Raw genomic sequence first — 27,112 nt, 5'->3', positions numbered from 1 at the left:
GGATAGATGAATTAGTCGGATCTAGTGAATTTCTGAGTTGCTTGTATGTTACATTGAGTATTTTATCCTAAAAAAAGTAATTATTTATATCAATGATCGTGAACATTTTTCCGAATATGCTGGAGAATTTTTGCGTTACCGTAGATTGCAGCTTCTTTAGAAACTATAATTTAATGTCTGATTGCAGCAGATCTTGCTGCAATAGGTGCCCGTGTTGTAGTATGGCAACGTTTTTTCATAACGATATGCTACTAGCAGGAAGACTTTTGTAGGTTCAATTCTAGTCTCTAACTGCTGGAAATCCCCTTCCCCTTCTTTTCAAGCAAGTTCCCGAAATAGCCGATTAAGCGCTAGACTCTAGTACCTCGGGCCGCGAAAAGTGTAAGTACATAGGCTGGTTATATAAATATACGAATATTTAATTGTATGTCATTCTATATATTATATTCTATTTTATATGATCTACGTTTATATTTATACTAGGGGAACTCCGATCCCCCCCCTGACGCCTACGGCGCCCAATCCCCCGAATTCCTCACTGGTAGGCCGGTTCTCCTTGAATTCTGATGACTCGAATTTTGAAGACGCGCCACTCAGGGTAGCCCCTGAGTTTCAAAACGTTTCAAATAACTTGACAAAAAACATGACATAAAACTTACAAAAAAAGGCTTATCATTTTATATTATAGAATAGATTACTTATTTTTAATAATAAAAGGCGTTAGCAGATTTTTCTATTTTGAATAATTAATTTTTTTAGAAAATATCTTGCGACTCGCTTAACATTACCTAATGCATCATCCACAATATGCCATCTACCGTCCGCTAATACATCACATCTTACCATTACACACACTACACCATCTACTGTCCAATAATATTTTTGTCTGTTAATTACGCGCATTCTCTGACCTATTTGCTTATACTGATATGGGATGAAAAACTCGAGTTTCTTGAAGGGGAAAAACTGCCATCTCCTTATGAGATCAGCTAACTTACCTTCAGTTGAAAGAGTCCACTATAAAGATTCCGCTCCTCATGACGAGAATTAAGTTCAACCTTTTCAAATCGAAGGGCCCATTTTCAGTCGTTTTCCAAGTTCACTATGAAATCACTTATTGCTGTAAATTTCTTGTATCCACTTTAAAATGCAAAATATTTGTTTTAATTGAAAAGTATTATTATTATTATTATTATTATTATTATTATACGGGTATCTCCATGGAGTCAGAAGACTAATCGCGGGAGACCCAAACTACACAATATCTATCATATCTCTTTTTGAACTCATTTACAGACGATATTTTAGAATATATTTAATTTAAAGCTGATCAATTCGATATGCTAAACTTTGGTCCATGTTATGTATTGTCTGTGGGTGGAGAGCATGGAAAAGAAAAGACGAATAGATGTGCTTTTTATAGAATGATGAGAAACGAGCTGCCGAACATGATCGTATTATCTTTAATATTTGGCTAGCTTAACTGTATTTTTGATCTCATAGATTGCAAACATCGCTGCTGTGTGATGAAGCAGTATTTTCTAGGTCGAAAATTAATAGCAGCGTAATAAATTTATGCAGCTAAGAAATAGAGAATACTCTATATTTTTCATATGGAGTGTAGAGACTGCGATCTCATGTGTTGCTGCATAATACACTCCTGCGTAATACAGCCAGTGGCGTAGATAGGAGAGTGCGGAGGCGGGGGGGGGGGGGAGTCCGCCCGGGCAACACTTTGAACCTTTTTGAACTTTTGCAGTTAATTCTAAAATACAGGTAACCCTCGTATAACGTGGATGTTAGGTTCCATAGAAATGCCGCGTTATACGAGACATAGATCACATAGAAAAAGTAGGGTAAGGTTCCGAAATCGCTTTTTTATTTTAAATTATTATTATTATTATTATTATTATTATTATTCCTGATACCTCCAATATAAACAACAATGACATATCCAACAAAAACGCTATTTTTATTTAATTCAGGTAATTTATGTAAGTTAAGAAAACATAAACTATGACAAATACGTAGTATAAAATTTAAAAATTACAAATTGTACATAAATTTCATTGCGCATAAATGTTTTAGACACAATAAAATAAAGCGCATATTTCAATCGTCATCACTGTCTTCAGAAATAACATTTCGTAAATGTTCTTTAAGTGGCCGGAGGTCGTCACCACTTGAAATCTCTTGGACATCATTTGTATAATTCTCATTGCATACTTCGGATGGTTTAGTCATCAAGAAGTCAGTAATAAGACTTTGCTTTCCACTATGTTGCAATTTTTTATTAAGTTCATAATATGGCGCTAAACAAATATCCAATTGTCTCGTGAATTTTCCCGAGCGCTCCATTGAGAGATTATTATCCGTAAAATAACTTCCTAACTTTCTAGCCAAGTCCAATCTTCTGCTAATTTCTTTAAACTGAATTCTTTAACTGATTCATCACAATCAGAATCTTCGGCAGAACTTTCCCCGCCATTTGGTTCGACGCCATCTTTTAATTGTACCAGTTCCTCCTCATTTAAATCTGTTTCTCCATCAATTAATTCACTAATTTCGTTTTCAACCATATCGCAAAAGCCCTCTCCACCAAAAACGTATGCGAAGTTTATTATACAACGTAGCTCGGCATCCACTGGAGGTACGAAATTTTGTTCCATTACGGCTTCAGGCCATATTTTTTTCCAGCAAGCATTCAGCGTAGAGGGTTGTAATTCCTTAATGGACAGAGAAATAATTTTTACACAATTCAATATTGAAAACTCTTTCCACGCTTGAGGCAGTGTCATGTTTGGATTAGATTCCATTTTTTCCAAAATTATATGAAATGTTCGCCGAATATAATATGACTTAAATGTTGATATTATTCCTTGGTCGAGTGGTTGAATAAGTGAAGTGGTATTAGGCAGCAAAAAAGTTATTTTAATATTCGGATGGCTCAAATTTGTTGGGTGGCCTGGTGCGTTATCTAAAATTAGTAGAATTTTGAAGTCCATGTTCTTTTTCTTTGTGTAACTTTCTACATCGGGTACAAAACACTTGAAAAAAAAACAATTTTCAAACATGCTAGCTGTAACCCATGCCTTTTTTGTTGGCCTGCCAATAAACAGGTAGGATGGACTTGTCGAGCCCTTTCATCGCACAAGGATTTGCAGATCGGTTAATAAACATTGGTTTTGTCATGTAATCACCTGATGCATTACTACAAAACAGTAGAGTAATTCTATCTTTGGAAACTTTGAATCCAGGAGCTGATCTTTCATTTTTCGAAATATAGGTGCGTTTTGGCATTTTTTTCCAATATAACCCAGATTCATCCACATTGAATACCTGGTCTGCACTGTAACCACCTTCTTTAATGATTTTTGAAAGTTCTGCTGGGTATTTCCGGGCAGCTTCAACATCTGCTGATGCTGATTCTCCCTGGATTTTAAGATTATACAAAGAAAACCGCTTTTTAAAGTTTTCGAACCAACCCTTACTGGCAGAAAATCCATGCTGAGGGATTTCTTCTGAAGAATCTTGATCAAGTTCTTTTAAATGTTTATAAACTTTGAGAGCTTTTTGCTTAATAAGGTGTCCATTCAAAGGAATTTTCTTTTGAGTGCAATCTTCTATCCAAATCATTAGAGATTTCTCCATTTTTTCTATTAGAATATCGCGAACACGAGCAACGCGCTTTGCAGTTACCGTTGACACAGCAATAACACTTTCTGGGATTTTATGTTCATTTTGCTTGATTGTTCGAATTGTTGATTCATTTAAATTCAGAGTCCTTACAACAACTCCTGGTTTTTCTCCAATTTTCAACCGATTCAAGATTTTAATTTTTTCTTCGAGAGAAATGAATTTCTTCTTCAATGTTGGTTTTTTCCCTTTCGTTGCAGTTTTAGTGGCCATTACAATAAAAATAAACTTTTACATTGAAAAAAATAACTCACCAGAAAATAAACTGCTCTGCACTTATGATTTTAAATGCGCTTTCCTGGCAGAAAACGAAGACAATTTTCAACAATAAACACTTTATATAGTGAACCCTAGATGGCGAACCTATGGCACTCGTGCCAGAGGTGGCACGTCTGAGAATTTTGCTGGCACGTCAACGATTTACAGGTGATATCCTTTTATACCCTTATAAATTATTCAAGTTTTTTTTAATTGTTACAATACGTACAAGCTGAATTTTGTTTTACACAAGACAGCAGCTATAAAGACGTGCATGTGATTGGTGCGGTATTAACAAAAGATCGCGCGACCCAAAGACAAAAGCAACCGACAAGAGCTAATTCTCTTCAATCGAATTCCATAAAATCTGAAACTGTCATAACAACATTCACTATTAGTTTTAACACATTCACAACAGGGTGTCATTTATCGTTCCGATGGAACGTCTTATTACTGACTGGCTCAAGTCACACAAACGTTTCAACCTTTGGTTGAATTTTATGGCTTCTTGTTTCTGTTTGAGGTGGCAGGCGAACTCACACATTCATTATATGGCATGTTTCACTTCTTGGTAGTCTTTTATTTTAAGTTAGCCTTTGTGATCTATCATAATGACATGGAGAATTTCAAATGCAATAAAAAAACACTTATTTCATAATTGAAAAATTGGACAATCGTTTTTAGTTAGATACTGTGTTTCGGTGCAACATATGGTTTTGCTTAAGTCTATACTGCGTAGTTTCTGTGAGAAGCGACATGTGATTTATTCGCCGTTTTTATTCCATCTGTCTCTAATTGCACTATTTATTGAGAATGACACAGACTGCAAAAGCCCTCTGTACAGTACCTTATTCAGTGATACAATAGAACTAAATTCGATACTTATAACTACTTGCGCGATACGGGCAGACACAAATTTAACGAAGATAAAATTTGATTTTTAAGTCCCGCGGTGAAAAATATGAAAAAAAAAAAATAAAAATAATAAAGGGTTACTAGAAATTGTAGACCGCGTTATATCGAAACCGCGTTGTATAAGTACCGCGTTATACGAGGGTTACCTGTACAGTATTGAGAACTCAGTTCCAAATATTGTAATACTACTCCGAATTTTCCTCACAATTGCTATAAGTGTTGCTAGTTGAGAGAGGAGTTTTTCTAAATAAAATTGATTAAGAACTATCTACATTATTATGAAATAGACTTCGCCAATGTCATCGACGAATTTGCTAACAGAAAAGCAAGAAAAATAACATTTTAGAATATTGAAATGAAAGTTTTACTTCAAAAATAAATATAGTGTTTTAATTTATTTCCCTATACATCGTTTTGACTTTTTATAATATTTTTGGTGTGTGTTGAGAGGGGCGGCAAACTCAGTGATCGCCCCGGGCGACAACAGCTCTAGTTACACCACTGAATACAGCTCTTTCCCTTTATTCATTTTCCCCTCCACTGGCAACCCACCCAAATCGACTTCGTTCGAGATTTCCAGCCTTAGTGGCTCTTAGCAAATACAGTCATGTAAAAGGAATACAGTGGCGCACTTAGGATTTAATCTTGGAGGGGGCGAGTTGAGTAGACGATTTGAGAATACACACTACGCATCGCATACAACCTATGACTGAGCATCTGCAATGATCGCTAATTCATAAGTATTATAGAAATAGAAGACACGACACAACATAAATAAAAAAAAATAATTAATTTTAATTAGGAAAAGATTTTTGTAAATTTTTCTAGTGTTTTTCCTTTTGCTTTGGGGTGCCAGCCCCCCCCCCCCCTCTGGGTGCGCCACTGGAGGAATATCACTGATTTTCTGTTATCTACTCTACTTTAAATATACCAGTCGTGTTTTCGACCGTCCGGAAAACACACACATTTCAACAGTGATTAATAAGGATTAACAATAAGAGATAGAAGGGGGAGAAATTTGGAGTGCTTCTGGCAATGAATCTCGGGACTCCAGGGAGTTGCTGTTATATATTTATAATAATCCTTCAACGTTTGCGGAAGGAGAATCGTTATAAAAAGAAAGAAATAGTGAATTAAAATAAAATAAAAATGATTTTTTTTTGCATTTGAAAAAAAATCGCGTTTCTATTTATCTGCAATACTATTAATAATGATAACAACAACGATAATAATATTTTACTACTAATATTTTTTATTGATCTCTAAAATATTTAGGCAAAATATTTAGATATATACAATAATCATCTTGAGTGACATTCCAACATACTGTTTTACAAAGTTCAGCATCACTAGGTGTTGCATATATGGTTTATTTTTCAACATTAGATTTCAATATTTTTTAAATAATAATTTTTTTTTTTTTTTTTTGCTTATATATTATGTATATACAACACGTACTGTTGTAATATTAATATTTTTATAGAATGAAAGCAAAATTTGAACGATATTACAAATGTTGCTTTCATGTATTTAAATGCTGCAGTTGTAATAAGTGGATTTTTTATTTACTTTTTTAATCCCAGTTGAGGTGTAATGTCTCAGCTTACATCCTTGAAGCTATTAGGCTTATCTGATGATGACACCAGTTAGTTATTGTTTATTGGTTTGACTGTTATGTTGGAAGTAGACTGACTTGATAGATCTGATATTTACCACAGCATAATAATAATAATAATATAGAATAGACTAGAGATGCTTAAAATTTTAGATAACAAAGCATGTTAGAAGTGGATGTAAATAATAACATTAAAAATAATAAGAAGAAAATGATAACATAAATAAGTGGAATAAAATAATTTCGCTTAGTTGTATGTATTTTATTTTCTGTGACAATAGTTTTAAACAGTGTTATGTCCACACATTTGTATACGACAAAGAACTATAATACACGTGTACAACAGAATCACATAAGAATCGTTTCCTTTTTGTTATTTGGTATCATTTTCACTAGGCGCAGAGCTTGTCGGGAAAGGTAGCAGCCGCCACGGGAAGATGGCTCGGATCGTGGAGCTGCTCCTAGTGTTGCTTTTATCTTCGGTGTGTAATTCGAAGAAAAAATCGTCGGCCGCGAACGATGTTATTGATGAAGTTGATAGGAAGAAATTAGAAAAGTTAATTGAAGTTGAGGAATACTTAGCAGTATTTTTCTGTGAGTATCACTTTATTATATATTTATAAGATATATAGTTTGGAGAAAGGAGACATCCATAGAACTCCCATTCATACCACGCTATTCCTGTAGCCGTGGATACACCGGGATAGTGTCGGCATCCTTGCAAAGATCCCCCTGAGCCGGTTACCATTTTTGGTTTGAAATAGTATGGATAACTCCTTCAGACGCATTACTCTTATTTCATTCTCAGAGAAGTATTTTTCCATAAAACATTTTGCACACAACTCTATGTTATAAATCAGCTAAATCGTAGTAATTGCATGGACTATTTTGAAGAAAACGGGCATTTTTTAACAAGTTCATTATTTTCTTCGAGTTAAAATTGTACTGTCCTAATTATCATCTTTTTTTATTATTTTGTATTGTACTAGCATGTGCGTAAAATTTTGAAATCCAAATCGATGTCCTATCTTTATAAGAAAAAAAAGAAAAATCAACGATCTCTCTCTCTCTCTCTCTCTCTCTCAAAAAAAAAAAAAAAAAAAAAAAAAAAACTTGAAAACCGAAAACCGAAAGCAATAACAAATAAGTTGGTAAAAAAATTCACGAACCAAAAACCCACACATATTTCCACATCTTTTATTATCCTTATTATTATTTTTTTTTCCAGCCTATAAATGTGAGGAATCTTTCAACTCCACGGAGGTCTAATGTTAATAAATACCATTTTGATGAGTTGTTATTTATAGTTGACATTGCTGAACTAGAATCTATGGAGCTACTATGTTCCTTGTATTGGTTAAAATATCTTTTCTGTTGCGGATATATATATATTAGAGTTTTTTTTTTTTTTTTTTTAATTTTCCACTCGCATGTAAAGTAAGGAATAAATTAGTATATATCTATGTAGAGCATTATTGTTAATCCATTTCCCCCCCCCCCCTCGCGTTTGATGATCTGAAAGTAAAATCCCAATTTCTTAATAGCTGTTTAAAAAATAAAAGGTTTAGAGGTCATCCATGAATGATGTCACACGTTTAGTGGATCGCACGTTTAGTGGATCTGGAAAAATGCCATGTTTTATGACAGGACAGGGATATATAAGGAACATGTGATGTCACAAAGTGGTGAAAGCATTTTATTGAAAATTTTTCCAATTTTTCCATAAAAGATATCACACCTTACCATATTTCAAAAAATGTTAAAAATAGCCAAAACAAATTGAATACCAAATGCAGAATTTGATTATGATAATGTGATATTTTTGTGTATATCAATATTTATTGAAGTGACAAAATTAACTGAAAAATTTTAATGCAAAAACTTCATGCGTTTACATTTAAAAATCTTTTTTTATTTTAATATGGGAGGAATGAACTCTATAAATGATACTTGGAAGGCATCACATAATAATAATAATGGAGGATGATCCCTTACAATGCAAGTTAATTGAAATGATAAATATTCCTGTCATGTGCTGAACAATTACTTATTTTATATAAAGAATATTTCTTATTTCAGATTTTTTTTTATTTTGTTAATATTAGTTAATATTTTATGTTATATAAATGAGATTCCAACAGAGATAGAGAGAGAGAGAGAGAGAGCTGTAAGGAATAGATGTCAAAACCTGAGCCCCTAGAAAAACACTTTTTTCCACCACCCATCCAAGTTTACATGCTTATGGAAAATATACTATGTTACTGTTTTTTTTGTGTGCATAGGGAGGTGTGAACTTCAGGTCCTGAAGCAGTAATCCTATTTGACCATCTCTTTTCAACCCTATTGATCGGAAACAAAGCTGATATAATGGCCTTTAACTGTGGTGTGAATAGTCCAGTAAAGTTTGTAGGAAATCAGCAGAAGAATGAGGATACCTATCGAGTATAGAGGTTTTGCATTTTTGAAATTCAGTATAAAAAGCCTATTGGTTGGGCTTTACTGTTCAGTGATAAAAAGTAGTGTAACTAAGATTTCCTTTGCTTATTTCCCTCCAGACGTTTTTATGAGCTTTCCTTTGCAACTTTAGATAAGTATGTTATTTTTATAATCTGTCAAGTTTTTGGACTCTCTTTGCTTTGTGGGACTTCAATGATATGGTGCATATATCACTCATAAGACATTGACAAATAGAGACAAAGAAGTAGAGATTGTAAGAGATATGGAAATGATCTCTTATTTAAAGTTTGGTGGTGAAGTATAAATAGGGGGAAAAAAGAAAGAAAGAAATGTGTTAAAGACATCAGTAGACTTGGTGCAGATGTGAAAATAGATTTTATCACCTTGATTTAAAAGGGTTCAGAGATGTAACAAAAGGGTCACCTGTAAATGATAAGGTCACACTATTTTATGGGACATTTGAGCAACCTTCTGTCTTAAATTGTCACAGTGGGAGTTCAGAATTAATTTTTTTATTTTTGGAAATTTTGAATCATTGACATCATTTAAGGACTTCATCCTTTACTTCATCCTTCACTATTTTGGGACCATTTTTGAACACTCAGTGTTATAAAATGTCACATAGCGACATCTTGCGATCTCCATGTTACAATTCAAATTAATTAAAGTACATAAAAGATACATAAAATTTTGCATTTAAAACTTTCAGATAAATTTATTTAATTTTTCCTATAGAATCAATAACAGCTATCATAATTGTTGAAGCTAAGGAAACTGTAATTCATTTTTAATGTCAGCTAGTTTTCTGAATTCTTTCAAATTTATTATATTTCTCTGTTTTTAATATGGAAATTCAAAAATTCTCAAACAAATTCTTTGACTTTGTGACAAGATATTATTTTAAATGTACTCTTCTCTTCCTTTTCAAATGTCATATTTGTATAATCCTCTATAAACAACAACAACTATGACATTAAGCTAATATTAGGATTATGATTGATGAATTATTGAGAGAATGTAATCTGTAGAGTCTCATTTCTAGGAGAGGATGGGTTGATGTATTACTAGTAATACATTACTATAACTGGCACATTGTGATAAATTAAACTCTTTTTTCTTATCTGAAATGATGCATGATTTGTAATAATAACTAATTACATTCCTACAAATAGCTGGCAACCATCCAAGTAATCACTTCATGGTCATTCTCACCAACTGGAGGGAGAGTTGACATCTCATTTATAATGATATTCTCTAAGATGATTAAATAAATCCAAGACCCTCAATTCCCACATGCATTCTGTAACAAACTATCTGAAGTAGTTATCTCTCAAAAACTTGATAAATTATTTTCTTTACTTCCAGTTGCCATCGGGTCATCCCAATCTATATTGCCATAATTAAAATCACTTGTAACGATCACCCTTTTCCTATTTGCTTGACTGATTTGCTTATACATTTCATGGTCACTACCTCCATATTACCAGGTCTATATCAACATCCGACTAAGTATTTCATTCTGTTTGCCTCTATCTTATTACTGCCTCTATGTCCTCCTTTCATTTCTATCTTGTATGGACATAACTCTTTTTCTATCATCAATAGCACTCCATCTTCCTTTTTACTCTTTCTACCTTTACAAAAATCATTATACCCTCCCATCTCTAATCTTGTTAGGATGTCATTCTCATCAAACCTTGTCTCACTTATTCCAACAATTTTTGGGTGAACAAACTCAAACAATGTAACCATTTCATTTCCCTTGTTTCTGATACTTCTAAAATTCATAAACAATCATAACAGCTCATTCCCAGATCTATACCAAGTTTCACTGATACCACTTACCTGTAACTTATCCATACCTTGAACTATTTCTTTTTCTTCTTACTCATTCCAGAACCTTCTTCAAATCCAAATGTTTTCCTTACATCCCAGGCCATTCCATTCCCTTCTAACTTACAAACATATTCACTTCTTCTTTGAGCATCAACCTTTCTCATGTTGTGTTCCCCTGTTCTCCCTGAGTCTCCCTGTTTCTCTGCTTGTCTTGCAAACTTGTTCTCTCATTCTCTACACTATGCTACCCACTTCTCCATTCATAAGCACACCACTTCAATCTCTCATTCTCTCCTTCCTTCCTTACACTCCTGCTCTTTTGCATCACTTTTTACTTGTACACATTCATTCTCTGCTCTCATTACGCTCACTTCTACCAGCAGTGTCTCTAAATGACTCACACCAAAACCATTCAAATGCAGTCCATCACTCTTATATCATCCTTCAAACTCATTCCACACATTAACAGATTTCAAACGTTTCTCTTCACACATTTCTGCCTAAATATCATCCATAATCCTTGCTTTCTGACTCATCTCATCATTTTCATACCTGGACAACACACTGACTAATCTTTCCTATCACACTGTTATGTTTTAGCTTTTTCAACAACCTCCTGATATCCAGTCTTACATTCTCCTTGTTCCTACCACCACTACCAACTCTTTTGCTCGCTTACTCCTTATATCCAGCATCTCAATCACTCTATTCATTTTATCTCCAGGAAAACAAACCTTTTGCATTTTTCATTTACCGAAACTAATAATTGAATCCCCATACAATGCCACTTGCAAGTCTTTTATTACCTCTTTCATGCCAACATCATTCATTCCCATCTTCTTCACTCTTCCATGCACATATAGAATTCTCTGTATTTCACTGTGCATTTGCTTCATCTCTTGCCTCATCTTTACCAAATCAGCTTTCATATCTTACATCATTCTTTCACTATCGTTCACTCTTGCTAGCTTATTGTGTGTCACACAATCTTTTTGCTGTTAATCCCACTTGCCATTGTACTGTTAATTGCACTCTGTTTTTCAGCATCATTATTGCATGTTTTATCGCAGTTGAACTCTTTTGCTTGCTTCCACTTCTACACACTTTCTGACCATCATGACGACATGTTCCTTACTCATATTAAATAAACACTTACTACATGCCTACACTCACTCCTTTCTCTTATTTAAGCCTCTCCACAATTGTTTCAATATTTCATTTCTGTTACAGAAATATTTTCAGGAATATAATTTTAAAATTGTAATAACACACACAAAAACACACAAGAAATAATAAGTGGAAAAAATAAAATCAGACTATATAAAGATTAAAGTCTGATGAGGTATGTGGTCTTTATAACTTTCCCCACTTGGCGAGGAAAGTTTAAAGGAAGTAGAGGAGATGAGAGATCTGGGAGTGGTGGTGGTGGTGGTGGACAAGGACCTGAAATTCAGGGCTACAAAGCACACGTTGTGAAGTCATCACATCAGATAATGGCAATGATGTGGAGAACCTTAACATGTAAAAATAAAGAGGTTATGATTCCATTGTATAAGGCCTTGATTCATATGGATTATTGCACACAGATTTGGTCACTGGGTTTTCATAGCGACGAGGATATGTTAGAAAGGGTCCAGAGAAGATTCACAAAGGTGATAAGTGGTCTTTGGAATATGTTATATGATGACAGATTGAAAGAACATAAATTGCAAAGCCATGTGAATAGGATGAGGAGGGGGGGGGGAAAGAAACGATTGAGTTATCATATAAGTTAGTCAAGGGTTGTTATTGGGTTGACAAGGAAAAAATGCTTCATAAAATGGGAGGGGAGGTAGAACAAGAGGCCATCCCTGGGAACTGTATGAGGAGAGTATGAGCAGAGGAGTGAGGAGTAGGTTCTTTATATGGAGAGTGGAATGCATTGCCTGAGTGTGTTGTGAATGTAGATACATTGAATTAATTTAAGACACAGTTGGTTCAGCTTTGTGTATGATAGTGTGTACCTACCATGATGAGTCTCTGACTCCATGGAGATCAGATGTTAATCTCATCTCATCTCATCTTCCTTTTTTTTTACCCTCTTTTACCTTGCAGTGTTGAGGGTTTATTAATCATCAGACCTAAAACCGTTCACAGGATAAGGTGGTCAGCCCTATGCCCCGGTGTATCCTATGTCCTGTAGCATTGAGTTCTCAAGGCCGGTTTGTCTGCTTTGCGGGATGAAAAACCCTAGGATAAACTGGGGAAAAAATCCTACTGTCCATTCCCATGACTAGCTAACTTGGCTATGGCTGAGGAAGATCTTTCAGCTTCTCACGTCTCTGACGGGAATCGAACCTAGGACACTCCTTCCCCAGGCATATGGTTGCAAAGTGCACAGCCACTAGGCTAACTGCGCGGACATCAGATGTTAATAATAATAATATCAATAATGAGATATATATTATACAATATATTCTAATTTTATTTCTTTCACTTACTGTTTCTCATGTGATTTTGTGTGTGTTATTACAATTTTAACATTGCATTCCTGAATGTGTCTCTGTACCAGAGATGAATTGAAATAAGTAAACCTGCTATTTAATTATTTCTCTTTGTGCTATAGTTATTCCATTAAATTGTATCATGAGTGTAAACCAGCATCTAATCCTAAATATGTGACACTAATCTGTATCCATACAACAACACTGTCTACTGCCAGAGGCATAGCTGGGGAGGGGGGAGATCTACCCTGGGCAGCACTTTGAACCTTTTTGAACTTTTGCATTTAATTCTAAAAAAACATTCTCAAGAACTCATTTCTGTATATTGTAATACTGTTGCGAATTTTCCTCACAATTGCTGTAAGTATTGCTACTTGTGAGAAGAGTTTTACTAAATAAAATTTGATTAAGAATTAATTACCTACATTACTATGAAATAGACTTCGCCGATGTCGTCAACGATTTTGCTAACAGAAAAGCAAGAAATCATTTTAGAATGTTGAAATTAAAGTTTTACTTCAAAAATAAACATAGTGTTTTAATTTATTTCCCTATACATCGTTTTGACTTTTTGTAGTATTTTTGGTGTGTATTTAGAGGGGTGGCAAACTCAGAGACCGCCCCGGGCGGCAAAAGCTTTAGCTACACCACTGCCTACTGCCCCTGTCAGTAGTAATTTTTGTCTGTAAATTGTTTGTGCTCTGGCTGATTTTCCTGTATGTCAATATGCTATCTACATATTGACTAACTCACCAACAACTGAAAAAGCTGATATAAGGATTCTTCTTGTAATGACAAGAATTGAATATGGGTCTTTTGCAATCATAGGGCACAATGTTCCATCATTCTTTCACTTGCGCTACAGAGACCCTTAGGAAAGATTTATAATAATGCTTAACATCACTCACCTTCACACATGCTTCTGAAAATTTTTTGCAAAGTCAATTCTGTTCTTTATAAATGAAGCCAGATATCTGTCATGTCTTATGTTATATCATATATCTATTATATCCCATGCTAATTATCTCATTGTTAGCCCCACTCACTACTCACTTTAGCAATGAATTCTACTCACCCATACTTTTCATGCAAAGGCTATGCTTCTTGTTCCTCCATATGGAACACCTGTTCACAATGGAGGGAAGGACCTCCCAGTGATGGTGCTGGCCATTTTCATTATTTCTCTTTTTTTTTTCCCATATTCTTTGCTCTACTTCTCTATGCATCTTTTTTACTGTTCTCTCTCTCTCTCTCTCTCTCTCTCTTCCAGACCACCATCACTGAGAACTAACAACTGCTGCCATGTTTGCCATGTGGTGCGATCCATGGACATCTGGAAAGGGGATCCTGGTAGTCTTGCACTACTTTGGTCTTGACTTTGGCAAGATGGGTAATTCTGAGTGACCTGGCTAGGCTTCAAGAGGGCTTGCTTCAAGGATAAACAGTGTTGTAGCAAGTCTCCTACTCAGTGGCATGGCGACAGGGCCCAAGTCTTGTTGCAGTGTTGGTATTGCATATGGGGCCCTGGTGTTCTGGACATATTTATTACTCAGAAGTGGAACACCAGTGGCAGAAGGATGAAAAAGAATTACAAAGATAAATATAGAACAACAAAATATATTAGGATACAATAAGGAAGTTAGCCACCACCACAACACCTGTACTCAAATCCTAATCTGAAAAGTTGGCAGTTAAGAAAATATCAAAAACATCTCAGACACATTATGTTTATTCCACCATCTGATAATTTCATCATATCTGAACTTTATGATCATGAGTACTTCTCTGTGGAGCACATCATTCACACAACTTATGGTCTTACTCTTGAAATAACACCAAAAATGATCCTGTTCAGTGAAACCCACTTATGAAGAAAATTATGGCAAGAGTGTCACTGAAAGATAAACCATCAGACACCCCAACAGGAAAAATGGATATCTCTTTATCTCCACCGAAAATGAACTAAACAAATGATCCTGACACATCAGATGATGGAGTGAACATTTTTCCAGAGGATAAGATGGACACTGGATGTCCATACTTCCCTAAATCAATGGATAAATATAAGGCTGATAAAGGTAAGCTCTTCAAGCTCTTCATCTTTCAGAAATTGGACAAGTTTACAAAACCAAAACAATAGGAAAATTTTTACAATGGAATTGTTGTGGTTTTTCCAAAAGATCAGTGATCTGTGTCAAAAACATAAGCCATTCTGTTTCTGTCTGTGGAAAATCTTTATGCCGAATGAAGACCCTACCTTAAGGAATTTAACTGTTATTTGTAAGGACAGAACTGGAGATCATCCTACTCATGGTAGAGTAGCCATTCTAGTGAGCAAATCATACCCCATTAACAATTAACCTATCCATGGGATTGCTTATTACGATATGCTCCATTTATTCACCACCAGATTTGTGAGTTAAAATGAGATTGAAATTGACAATCTAATATTCCAACTGTCTCAGCCCATACTTTGTATGGTTGACATTAATAAGCATAACACTAAGTGGGGTAGTGCCATTGAGTGAATACTTGACATTAATGACCACTCCCTTCTTAATAATAGACTCAATACCTTCTTCTATATGTTGCCTGCTCATTTTCTGCATTAGATCATACAATCTGCCCCCCCCATCATTTTTCCACTACTAATGGGAGATGTTAAAGAGAATATATATGGTAATAATCATTTTCTTGGTATTTTCACCATTTCCTCACAAAAACTATATTCTTCTAAACAGATGCCCATGCAGAAAATGGAGCAGGTTGGACTGGAATACTTTTTTACCCATTTTGCAAAATTTTATGCTGAACTAATCAGTCACTATCAATCAAGCAGTGATGTATGTATGTATTATCCAGGCAGTACAATCTGTTACATACTTTTTTGGAATTGCAGCAAACAGTTGCACCAAACACATCATCTCATGGGGTATATTTTGCAGATATCCTACCACATCGAATAATAGCATGTTATGTTAACTGTCTAATTCAGAAATAATGTTGGATGCAATTTGTATCAATTAATCAAACAACCAGTTCAAAACTTGCATAGAATAAAATCCAGAAAATGAAAAGTAGATATAGAACATACCATTTGTATACCTTGGAACATAACGGATGTGTTATTTCTGATTTCAAAGCTATTGTAGAATACTTTGGGGAACATTTTGCTAGAATCTCAGCAACAGCTTCATATCTTCCTGAATTTTTAATATTGAAAGATCTACAAAAGATATAGTAGCCAAACTTTTCTACAAATGGGCTAGAGCAATACAATCAGCCATTCATTAAGGAGGAATCAAAAAGACTCTTTTACTTTCTAATGCCAGTTTAATAGGGTCTGATGATGTCCATTATGAGATGATAAAACATCCTCCATCGCATTCTCTGGATCTTCTTCTGTTACTATACAGCAAACTATTTACAGAGGAAGTTTCCTGATTCTTGGCATAAGTCAATTGTCATTGCCATCTCAAAACCAGGAAAGGATCCAACACAAGCAAATAGTTGCCAGCTTTATTATTATAGCGCATGATGATATAATAGCTATGAGGCCCCTTTTATGGGGAAGTATGGCACCATCTCAATCCCCACCCCTAATTTTATCTGTGCTTGGGATCAGCATAGCTGATCCCATCAAGCCTATTGCTGACCTTATGACATAGTGTTAAGTATTCCTGACTGTAATCCATGTGTGTGTTCAAGGGGTAGGTTTGCCTGCTTGCGGGAGTAAAAACCCTGCTGTCCGGTTAACTTGGCTATGTCTGAGAAAGATCCTTAAGCTCCTCATGTTGATGACAAGAATTGAACCCAGGACACTCCTTTACTAGACATATGGTTGCGAAGCGCATATGCCTGGGAAAGGTTTTTTGTAAGATATTGGACAGAATGGTAAATGTCAGACTTCTCTGGTATTTAGAAAGCAGCGATCTTCTTTCCAACACACAATGTGGCTTTAATAGACATTGCTCAATGTTACTATTATTATTATTATTATTATATTATTACGGCCGACTCCAGGAAGTCCTTAGACTCATCGAGGGAGGCCCTAAACATCATGTCCACACAACTGTTTGACATTCTCACAGTATCTATCATACCTTGCCTTGAACTCATTCACTGTCATAGCACCCACAACGGACTCTGGCAGTTTATTCCAATCATTTACCACTCTAAAAGTAAAGAACCCAGCTCTAACACCCTTGCTAACCATACTCTTGCCCAGCTTCCATAGATGTCCCCTAGTTCTCCCACCACCAGTCCTAATCTCAAAAATATCCTCTGAATTAATCCTATAGAAACTCTTTAGCAATTTGAATGTCTCAGTGATATCTCCCCTTTTCTGCCTATCAACTAATTTCTGCAACCCACAAATCTTCAACCTGTTCTCATAAGGTTCATTCCATAGACCTGCTATCATCTTGGTTTACCAAGATGATAGCAGGTCTATGGAATGAACCTCGCCTCGGTGACCAAATCTGGGCACAGTAGTCGAGTGAGGTCTTATCAAGGCTCGGTAGAGAGATACAATAACTTGCTTGTCTCTGCTCGTCAAAGTATTTTTCAACAACCAAGGGAGTTGATGAGCTGATTTAGCCACTTTTGCAATGCGCCCCCTAAACTTCATCTCCCTATCCACCAACACTCCCAAGTCCCTGGCCTCATCAATCTCATGGAGCACAGTTCCACCGTTGTGGTATACTGCTGCTAATCTTTTCACCCCAAAATGCATAACCTTACATTTTGTCACATTAAATTGACATCCATTCTCCTTAGCCCAGAACTCCAATCTATGCAAGTCTTCCTGCAAGATTTTGACATCTTCTGCATTCACTATTGCTCTACCTAACTTTGCATCATCAGCGAATAAATGAATGTTCCTCTTAGATCCCTCCCTATGTCTTTAATGAACAAATTAAACAGCAGTGGTCCAAGAACACTACTAGTCTTTTGGCTGTCTTTTGGACTCTACTCCTGAATAAACTACTCTCTGATATCTCTCCATCAACCACCGATCCATCTCACCAACCCTATATCCATTCCCATATGTTGTAGTTTACGGATTAGAATTCCATGTGGTATCCTGTCAAAGGCCTTAGCCAGGTCCAGCAGTATCACTCACTGTAAACCCATTACCCTTATCCAGTTCAGCCATCACTGTGTTAGAAAACTTGAGCAAGTTACTGAGGCATGATCTACCCTTCACAAAGCCATGCTGTCCCCTGTACAGTATCTCATTATCATCAATCCATTCCTGTATTTTTCCCTTGACTACTTTCTCCAAGACCTTGACAACGACTCCTGATATGCTGATCAGTCGGTAATTTGCGACAGTAGTCTTGGATCCTCCTTTATGCAGTGGAACTATTTTCCCCTCTTTCCACACCTTCAGGACTAAACCAGACCCAAGACTCAGATTAAAAACATGGTCAAGGGCACTGATAATTCTTTAGCCGCTTCACGTAAGACCCGTGCCGGTGTACCATCCAATCCCACAGATTTATTCACATTAAGGTTTTCATGTTGTTGGATCATTTAGTCTATTTAGAAACACATATAAGAGATTTGTTCCTGAAACGAGAACTTCTGTTTTCAGTGTTTTCTATGACATGGAAAAAAAGCTTATGACATAGCTTGGCAATATGCATATTGAAAGACCTCTGTAACTTCGATCTTAGAGGACACCCTCCTGTTTTTATCAAACACTTTCTATCCAGCTGAATTTTTCAAGTCTGAGTGGAAGGCACATTATCTTCAGCCATATATTGTCAATTAGAAAGTATAAAGTTCCATCTTAAGTGTGACATTCTTTGCTGTCAAAGTTTATTCAATTATTTGAAAAACTTCTTTCCATAGCAGGCAATGCTCCATATGTTGATGACTTCACAATTTACTGTCACTCTTGTAACATGAGGGTAATTGAAAGACAACTTCACCAAGCAGTCAGTTGTGTCTCTTCATGAGCTGTTAGTAATGGATTCAGGTTTTCAGCCAAAAAAAAAGTGTATACACTTCTGCTGAAAATGAACTTTTCACCCAGCTAAAGTTTTGAGATCTCTGTTGGTTGTGCTTCTGTATTTCCTGACTTTATCAAATCAAGTCAGGTCTCACTCAATTGCAGTAATTATAAAGCAGTGTCACATACAGTTAATCATGCATATAAAATATAACATAAGTTAATTTGATTTAATAACAAATTGAAGGTTGTTAATTTTTTATTCAGCTGTGCTGGATAAAAAATTAACATTGGAATTACATGCAATGAGACTGCAGATAAGCTGTTAGATCAGCTCATGCATTTTTCAGACAGATAGTTTATAAGATCAGGGCTAATAACCCAAGCAGTCACTAATCACAGCAGAAAGCACTGACAAATAAATTGCATGAAATTAAGCATTGGCAGGCAACATAGAAACTGAAGAGAAGAAGTTGTTCTTGCTAGGCTCCACATAGGTCACAATCATCTTATACATCCTTATTTGCTGAGAGTACATGAGAGAGAGAGAGAGAAATTAAATTTTTACTAATCTGGTTAGGTAGATCTTATCAGACTTGGTCAATTAGCATGAAATTTTTAATTATTATTATTATTACTATTATTGCACCTGCCATGGAGTCAGCAGATTCATCATGGGAGGTTCATTCAACTGACAACATATTTATCATATTAAATCTTAATATTCTTAACATTCCTTGCATTAACAACACATTCTGGTATGTGTTCCATTCACTGACAATTCTCCATGTGAAAGATCTACTCCTCACATCCCTCTTCACCACACTTACATAAAGAGCAATCTGATGAATTTAACAATCATTGGTAAGAAAGATGAAAATGATACAAATCTCATGGATGTTGAAAAACAGAGTGCAATTAAAGGTAGTGTGATGAGTGACGTTGATGGCGAACAAGCAGGTATGATTGGGAATAAAACTGAGAGAGTGAATGAGAGCAAAAATTTGACAAAAGATGTGAAAGTTGAGTTGGTTAAGATGAGGCTAAAGATGAAATGGATGAGGAGTAAAATTAAGAGAATTCTAGATGTGTATGGAAGAGTGAAAATAATGAAAACAAATGATATTGATATGAAAGAGGTAATAAAAGATCTGTGAGTGGTGTTGTATTGGGATTTGATCATTAAAGGTGTTGTAAATGAGAAAATGCATGAGGTTTGTTTTCCTGAATGTAAAATGAATAGAGTGATTGAGGCAGTGGATGTGAGGCGTAAGCAAGCAAAGGAGTTGGTAGTGGTAGAAGGGACAAATGACTTGATTGGACACAAGGAGAATTTAAGATCGGATATCGAGAGGTTATTGAGAAAAATAAAACATAATAGTGTGATAGGAAAGGTAGTAGATGTGTTTCCCAGGTATGACAGTGATGAAATGAGGTGGAAAGTGAAGATTGTGAATGATATGTTAGCGGAAATGTGTGAGGAGAAAGGAATGCGGCTTGTTAATGTATGGAATGAGTTTGAAGGATGAATTGAACTGCATAAGAGTGATGGACTGCATTTGAATGGCTTTGGAGAGACTGGAAGGTAGAGAAATTAGTGCAGAGAATGTATCTGATCAAGTAAAAAAGTAATGTAAAAGAGAGCAGGAGAGAAAGAAAGGAGATATTGAAGTGGTGGTTATGAAGGAAGAAGTGAATAGCATGAGTATAGAGAATGAGATGACAAGGTGTGCAAGAGAAACAGGGAAACGGGGTGGCTTAGGGTGGACATGAGAAAGGTCGATGCTCCAAGAGGATGTGAATGCACGTATAGACAATAAGGGAAGGGAATGACTTGGGATCAAGAGAAAATCAGTTGGATTTGAAGAAGGTTCTAAGATGAATAAGGAGAAAAAGAAATGGCTCAAATTAAATATAGAGATCATATCTAATAAGTGGTATCTGATAAACTTGCTATAGATTCAGGAATGAGCTGTTATATTTGAATGCAAATGCTAGAAGTGTAAGAAACAAGGCAAATGAAATGGTTGCATTAATTGTGTCTGTTCACCCAAGAATTGTTGGAATAAGTGAGACATGTTTGGATGAAGATGACATCCTGACAGGAATAGAGATCGAAGGGAATGATGTGTTTCATGAAGATGGGAAGGGTTAAGGGAGGGAGAGTACTGTTGATGATAGAAAGAGTTATGTCCATTCAAGATAGAGATGCAAGAGGGAAATAGTCCCAGTGGTTTTAAGGCAGTAAGGCATAACATAGAGGTGTATAGAATGAAATACTTATCAGATGTTGTTATAGACCTAGTAATGTGGATAGTAGTGACTATGAAATGTATAATCAAATTAGCCAACCAAAGCAGAAAATGGTGGTGATCATTATGGATTATAAATATAGCATAGTTCTAATTTTTTAGGAAATGACAATGTAGATTAAATTATTAATTATAAAAACTCTAATTAATAACTGTGATCCCTCGATGGCAGTGTTAGATTGCCATCTTCAGGGATCAAAGAACAATGATATGTGAATGCTGGCACTCACACTAAGCAAATGAGGCTGAAGAAAGGCAACTGAAGTCGGTCCTAGTGTCCTAAAGGTGTCCCCTAGAGGCTAAATTGGGTTGTCTTGGCCCTTTAGGACTCTAGGACCTACTTTAGTTGCCTTTCTTCATCCTCATTTGCTTAGTGCGAGTGCCTGTGTCCATCTGTCATTGTTCTGTGATCCCTGAAGATAGCAGTATAACATTGCCAAAGTATACATTGTCATTTCCTAAAAAATTAGAAGTATGTCTAACCAGCACTTAATTATGGCAATATAGAGATAGCAACTGGAAGTAAATTATTATTATTACGTGACACCTCCAGGGAGTCCAAAGGCTCATTAAGGGTGGCCACTTACTCTACACCTCTCTGTCCCCACCACAATCAACCAACTACAACAAACTGCAACAACTCCAGCACTATCTACTGTCCACCACTACCACTAGTATTTTGGCAGACAGTCACAAACATCCATGCCCACTGTGGGATTTGAACCCACAGCCTTTTGAATACGCTAACCACAATGGTTAACATATCCAAAAGGAAAAGAAGGGAGGAGAATTGCTGAAAAATTGTATAAACAACTTGGACTAGTGAAGGAACAAAGGAAGGGTAATTATTATGGGCAATTTTAACCAATTTATGCTCATACTGCACTGCAGTATGAGCATAAATTGGCTAATTAGGTGAAGACAAACTCCAGAGTTTTTTTAGATATGTGGCAAGTAGAAGAAAGAATGATCATGGTAAGATGATGTTAATGGATGAAAATGGTAGAATGGTAACTGCAGCAGAAGACATTGTTGAGGTATTCAATGATCAATTTATAAGGGTGTTTCATCCTGATCAGGGTGGAATCATGAGGAACTTAAGGGTAGAGGACATAGGAGAGGATGGCTTAATTGTAAAGAAAATGAGTTTCTGCAATTTTTGAGGGACAAATACCTCAGGCAGTATGTAACAGAGGGTACACGAGGATTAACACCTCAAATGGCCATGACGTCTATAGATGTCTAGCAAAATCTGGATACGATTTCTTTAACACCTATTGAATAACATGGATAAGAAGTGCAATTTGGTCTCACTATTTCATCCACCATGGCGGGTAGTGAGGTTAAGGGTCTTGCATCTCATCACCTCATCAGAGGATGTTGTAATGATGTGTCAAATCATCCTTCAGTTGGTGAGAGTTACCACCATGAAGTGATTACTGGGTTGTTGCCGGCAGGGTGAGAACCTCTATGAGGAAGGGGATATATTCATACCTCGTTATTTAATTTTTCTGATCCTTGGAATACATTTAGACATCGCTTCTACTAGATAGTTCTTGAATATCATCCAAGTTGCATTGATTTTCTATCTAGGTAGTTTCTGACCTCTGGAATGTTGAGTATGAGGAAAGATTGAGAAGATGTAATTTGCAGAGTCTGGTGTAGAGGAGGAAGAGGGGAGATGTGATAGAGGAGACCTACAAGTTGGTAAGGGGTTGTTATAAGATCAATGGTGAGAAGTTCTACAGAGAATAGCGGAAGATCAGGGGAGAACCAGAGGTCATCCCTGGAAACTATATAAAGGGAGGTGTGAGTAGGGGAGTGAAAGGAAGGTTTTTTCCCTGCAGAGTTCTGAATGATTGGAATGCCTTGCCTGAGAGTGTGGTGTCTGCAAGGAGTTTGAGTGTGTTTAAGACACGGTATGATGAGATGTGTGTGTGTGTGTGTGTGTGATAAAAGGACCTTCCAGATGAGTCATTGACTCCATGAGGTCTTGGGGTAATAATAATAATAATATATGTAACTACAGTGCTTGCAATTATGAGAAGCTCAGGAGACAGCTTGCAGATATAGCATGGAATGAGGAGTTGGCTAGATAGAAGATCAATGCAACTTGGATGATATTCAAGAACTATCTAGTAGAAGCGATGTCTAAATGTATTCCAAGGATCACAAAAATTAAATAATGATATATGAAATGAATGAATGAAGAGATTAAGCATGCAATACGGAGGAGTGGTAATAATCAATTCCATGAGGACTACGAAGAACAGGCAAGGAAGGTGACTTGGTTGGTTAAGGGTAGCAAAAATGAAGTTTCAGCAGCAGTTAGCTAATCAAGACAAAAAGAATACTAGGGAGTTCTTTTGATGTGTAGCCAGCAAAACAAAAGAATGATTATGTTAGGACGACATTGATTGGAGAAAATGGTATAAGTACAGCTGTTGCGGAAGATATAGTCGAGATACTTAACGAGCAGTTAATAAAGGTCTTTCATTCTTGTGAATGGAGAGATTGAGAGCAGTTAATGATGGGGAGGAGAGACTGACTATAAGTGAGCAAGAGTTGTATGTGGAGTTGAGCAGACTAGATGTTAATAAGGATGTGGGATTTGAAAATATATCACCAAGTATTCTGAAGGAATGTGCCAGGGAGTTGACATCTGCCCTGTCATATTTTTTTAATATGAGTATTGTACTAGGTAAAGTTCCTAAGGAGTGGAAGGAGGGCAGGATTGTGCCGCTTCATGAGAGAGGTGATAGAACTCAAGCATCAAATTATAGGCCTATCTGTGTGTCAGGTGTTGTGGTCAAGTTGCTGGAGAAGCTTGTGAATATTAGGATCCCGAATTGGGTTGACAACAATGGTATTATTTTTGATGGACAGCATTGGTTTGCTAAAGGGAGGTCATGTTTAGTAATCTACTTACTTATTACAATAAGGTGACAGCTTCCTTCGACAGAGGAGAAGAATACACAGTAATATACTTAGATGTCGCAAATGCTTTTAATAGATTACTGCATGATAAGTTTATAATCAAACTAAAGCGGATGGGGTTAGATATTAGATTAGTGAATCGAATCGGAGACTGGCTATCTGATAGGTATCAGCAAGTTGTTATTATTATTATTATTCAGGCCTCCATGGAGTCAAAACATTCATCGTGGGAGGTCCTTCCTAAGAAACACAAAGTCTATCAAGACTCATCGAGGGGAGGTCCCCCACTAAGAAACACAAAGTCTATCATACCACTCCTTGAACTCATTGACTGTTCTCGCTCTCACCACTCCATCAGGCAATACATTCCATAGTTCAACCACCCTCCATGCAACAAAACCACTCCTCACCCTCTTGCTCACAGTTTCCTTTCGTAACTTCCAGGGATGGCCTCTTGTCATCACTCCTTCCCGCTGTTCAACCAAGTGAAAAAACTCCCCGGTGTCAACCCTGTAACCACCTCTCAACAATTTAAAAGTCTCAATCATATCATCTCTCCTTCTTCTATCTACCAAACTCTGCAGTCCACATTCCTCAGCCAATCCTCATAACTATCATTGTACAGTCCTGAAACCATCTTTGTTATCTGTACCCTTTGTACTTTGTACAAAGGGTACAGATAACAAAGTACCCTTTGTACAAAGGGTACTTTGTTATCTTTGTACCCTTATCTTTGTACCCTTTGCACAGTTAATTTATCCCCTTCAAATCCTGGGGACCAAATCTGAGAACAATAGTCCAAGTGTGGTCTGATCAGGGTCTTATACAGAAGAATAATAACAGTTTTATCTCTGCAGGTCAGTGTCCTTCTCATTATTGCAGCAATCCTCTGTGTTACCTTCACCACCTTGGCAATATGTCCCCTAAATTTCAGGTTTCTATCAATCATCAATCCCAGATCTCTTGTCTCCCCTACTTCCTCCAGTATAACTCCTCCCATAGGTATGCAGTGTCCCATCGATGTTTCCCAAACCTCAAGACTTTACATTTTGCTGCATTAAACTGATACCCCCATTCATTTGCCCTTCTATCTAGCTTATTCAAACCCTCTTGCAGGGATGCCGCATCTGCACTATTACTAATAATCCTCCCAGCTTTGCATCATCTGCAAACAACTGAACATCCCCCTGCAATCCACTGACAATGTCATTGATATAAAGGTTAAACAATATAGGTCCCAGCACTGAGCCCTGTGGGACCCCACTTGTAACCCTCTGCTTCCTTGAAACTGCCCCACCATACGCAACTCTCTGATACCTATCGGACAGCCAATCTTGAATCCAGTTGACCAATCTGACATCCAGATCCATGTGCTGCAACTTAAATATCAGCTTATCATGTGGCACCCTGTCAAATGCCTTCGCTAAGTCTAAGAAAATGGCAGTATATGCCTTTCCCTCATCTAATGCTCTTGTAACTTTGTCATAAAAGGCTAGCATATTGCTAAAACAAGAACACCTCTTCACAAATCTATGTTGTATGGGGGAGCAATCTCCCAGAAAAGCAAAGTCACTATTGGTGTACCTCGTGGGTCTGTTTTAGGGCCATTGCTATTTAACTTGTATGTTAATGATATTGGCTAGCATTTGGAATGAGATATTCAGTTGATTGCAGATGATACAAAGTTGTGACGAACTATGAAGAGTAGAGAAGATGTTGTAGCCTTACAAGAAGACTTGAATAAATTGAGTGATTGGATATGGGAATGTGGGTGTAAGTTCAGTGTTGCAAAATGTAGGGTTTTAAAATTTGGGAAACAAAGATAGGATGTAGAATTTATGCTTGGTGGGGATATATTGTTGAAGGTGGAGGAAATCAGGGATCTTGGGGTGATAGTGGATAAGGATCTGAAATTTAGGGGACACATTGCCAAAATTGTTAAGACAACACAAAAGCTTCTGGGAATGATGTGGAGGACATTGACTTAGAAGTAGGGAAATTCTTGTTCCATTGTATAAGGCTTTGATTAGACCACGCACGGACTATTGTGCCCAGATTTGGTCACCTGATTTTCAGAAGGACGAAGAGATGTTGGAAAGGGTTCAGAGGTGACTAAGGTAGTTTCTAACCTCTGGAATGTTAAATATGAGGAAAGATTAAGAGGATGAAATTTGCAGTCTGGCAGACAGGAGGAAGAAGGGAAGATATGATAGAGAACTCCAAGTTACTAAGGGGTTGTTATAGGATCAATGTTGGAGTGGTAGTAGAGATTCGGTGTAGTGGTGGAGACAGTTGTACAGTAGGTGTCCTCCCACAATGAGTCTTCGGACTCCTTGGAGGTGTCACGAATAATAATAATAATAATAATAATAAAAAACAGTGGAAAATCAGGGAATAACCAGAGGTCATACCTGGAAACTGTATAAAGAGGGTGTGAGCAGAGGAGTTAGAAGCAGGTTTTTTGCATTCAGAGTTGTGAATGAGTGGAATGCCTTGCTTGAAGAGTGTGGTATCTGCAGAGAATTTGAGTGTGTTTAAGTGCGGTATGATAAAAGAACCTCCTAGATGTGTCTGTGTCCATAGGGTCTTGGGTAATAATAATAATGATAATAATATACAGTGATATTCTTAGACTTTGCAAAAG

At 36.4% G+C, this 27,112-nt stretch overlaps 1 protein-coding gene across 1 annotated transcript in view; it reads left to right on the top strand.

The window, feature by feature from the left end:
• LOC150096202 (uncharacterized) overlaps positions 1 to 27,112 on the top strand; it is an 881,296-nt gene that overhangs the window by 114,066 nt on the left and 740,118 nt on the right. Inside the window, exon 2 of the mRNA XM_090409004.1 lies at positions 6,881 to 7,078. Coding sequence (XP_090265130.1) covers positions 6,881 to 7,078 — 198 coding nt within the window. The remainder of the gene's footprint in view (positions 1 to 6,880; positions 7,079 to 27,112) is intronic.

The sequence above is a fragment of the Typopeltis vanoorti genome, chromosome 19, assembly GCF_054136105.1.
Source record: "Typopeltis vanoorti isolate ZY-2024b chromosome 19, IOZ_Tvanoo_1.0, whole genome shotgun sequence".
NCBI classification, from domain to species: Eukaryota; Metazoa; Arthropoda; class Arachnida; order Uropygi; family Thelyphonidae; genus Typopeltis; species Typopeltis vanoorti.
Note: the sequence above shows the minus strand (reverse complement) of the source record. Positions and strands in the feature narration are given on the sequence as shown.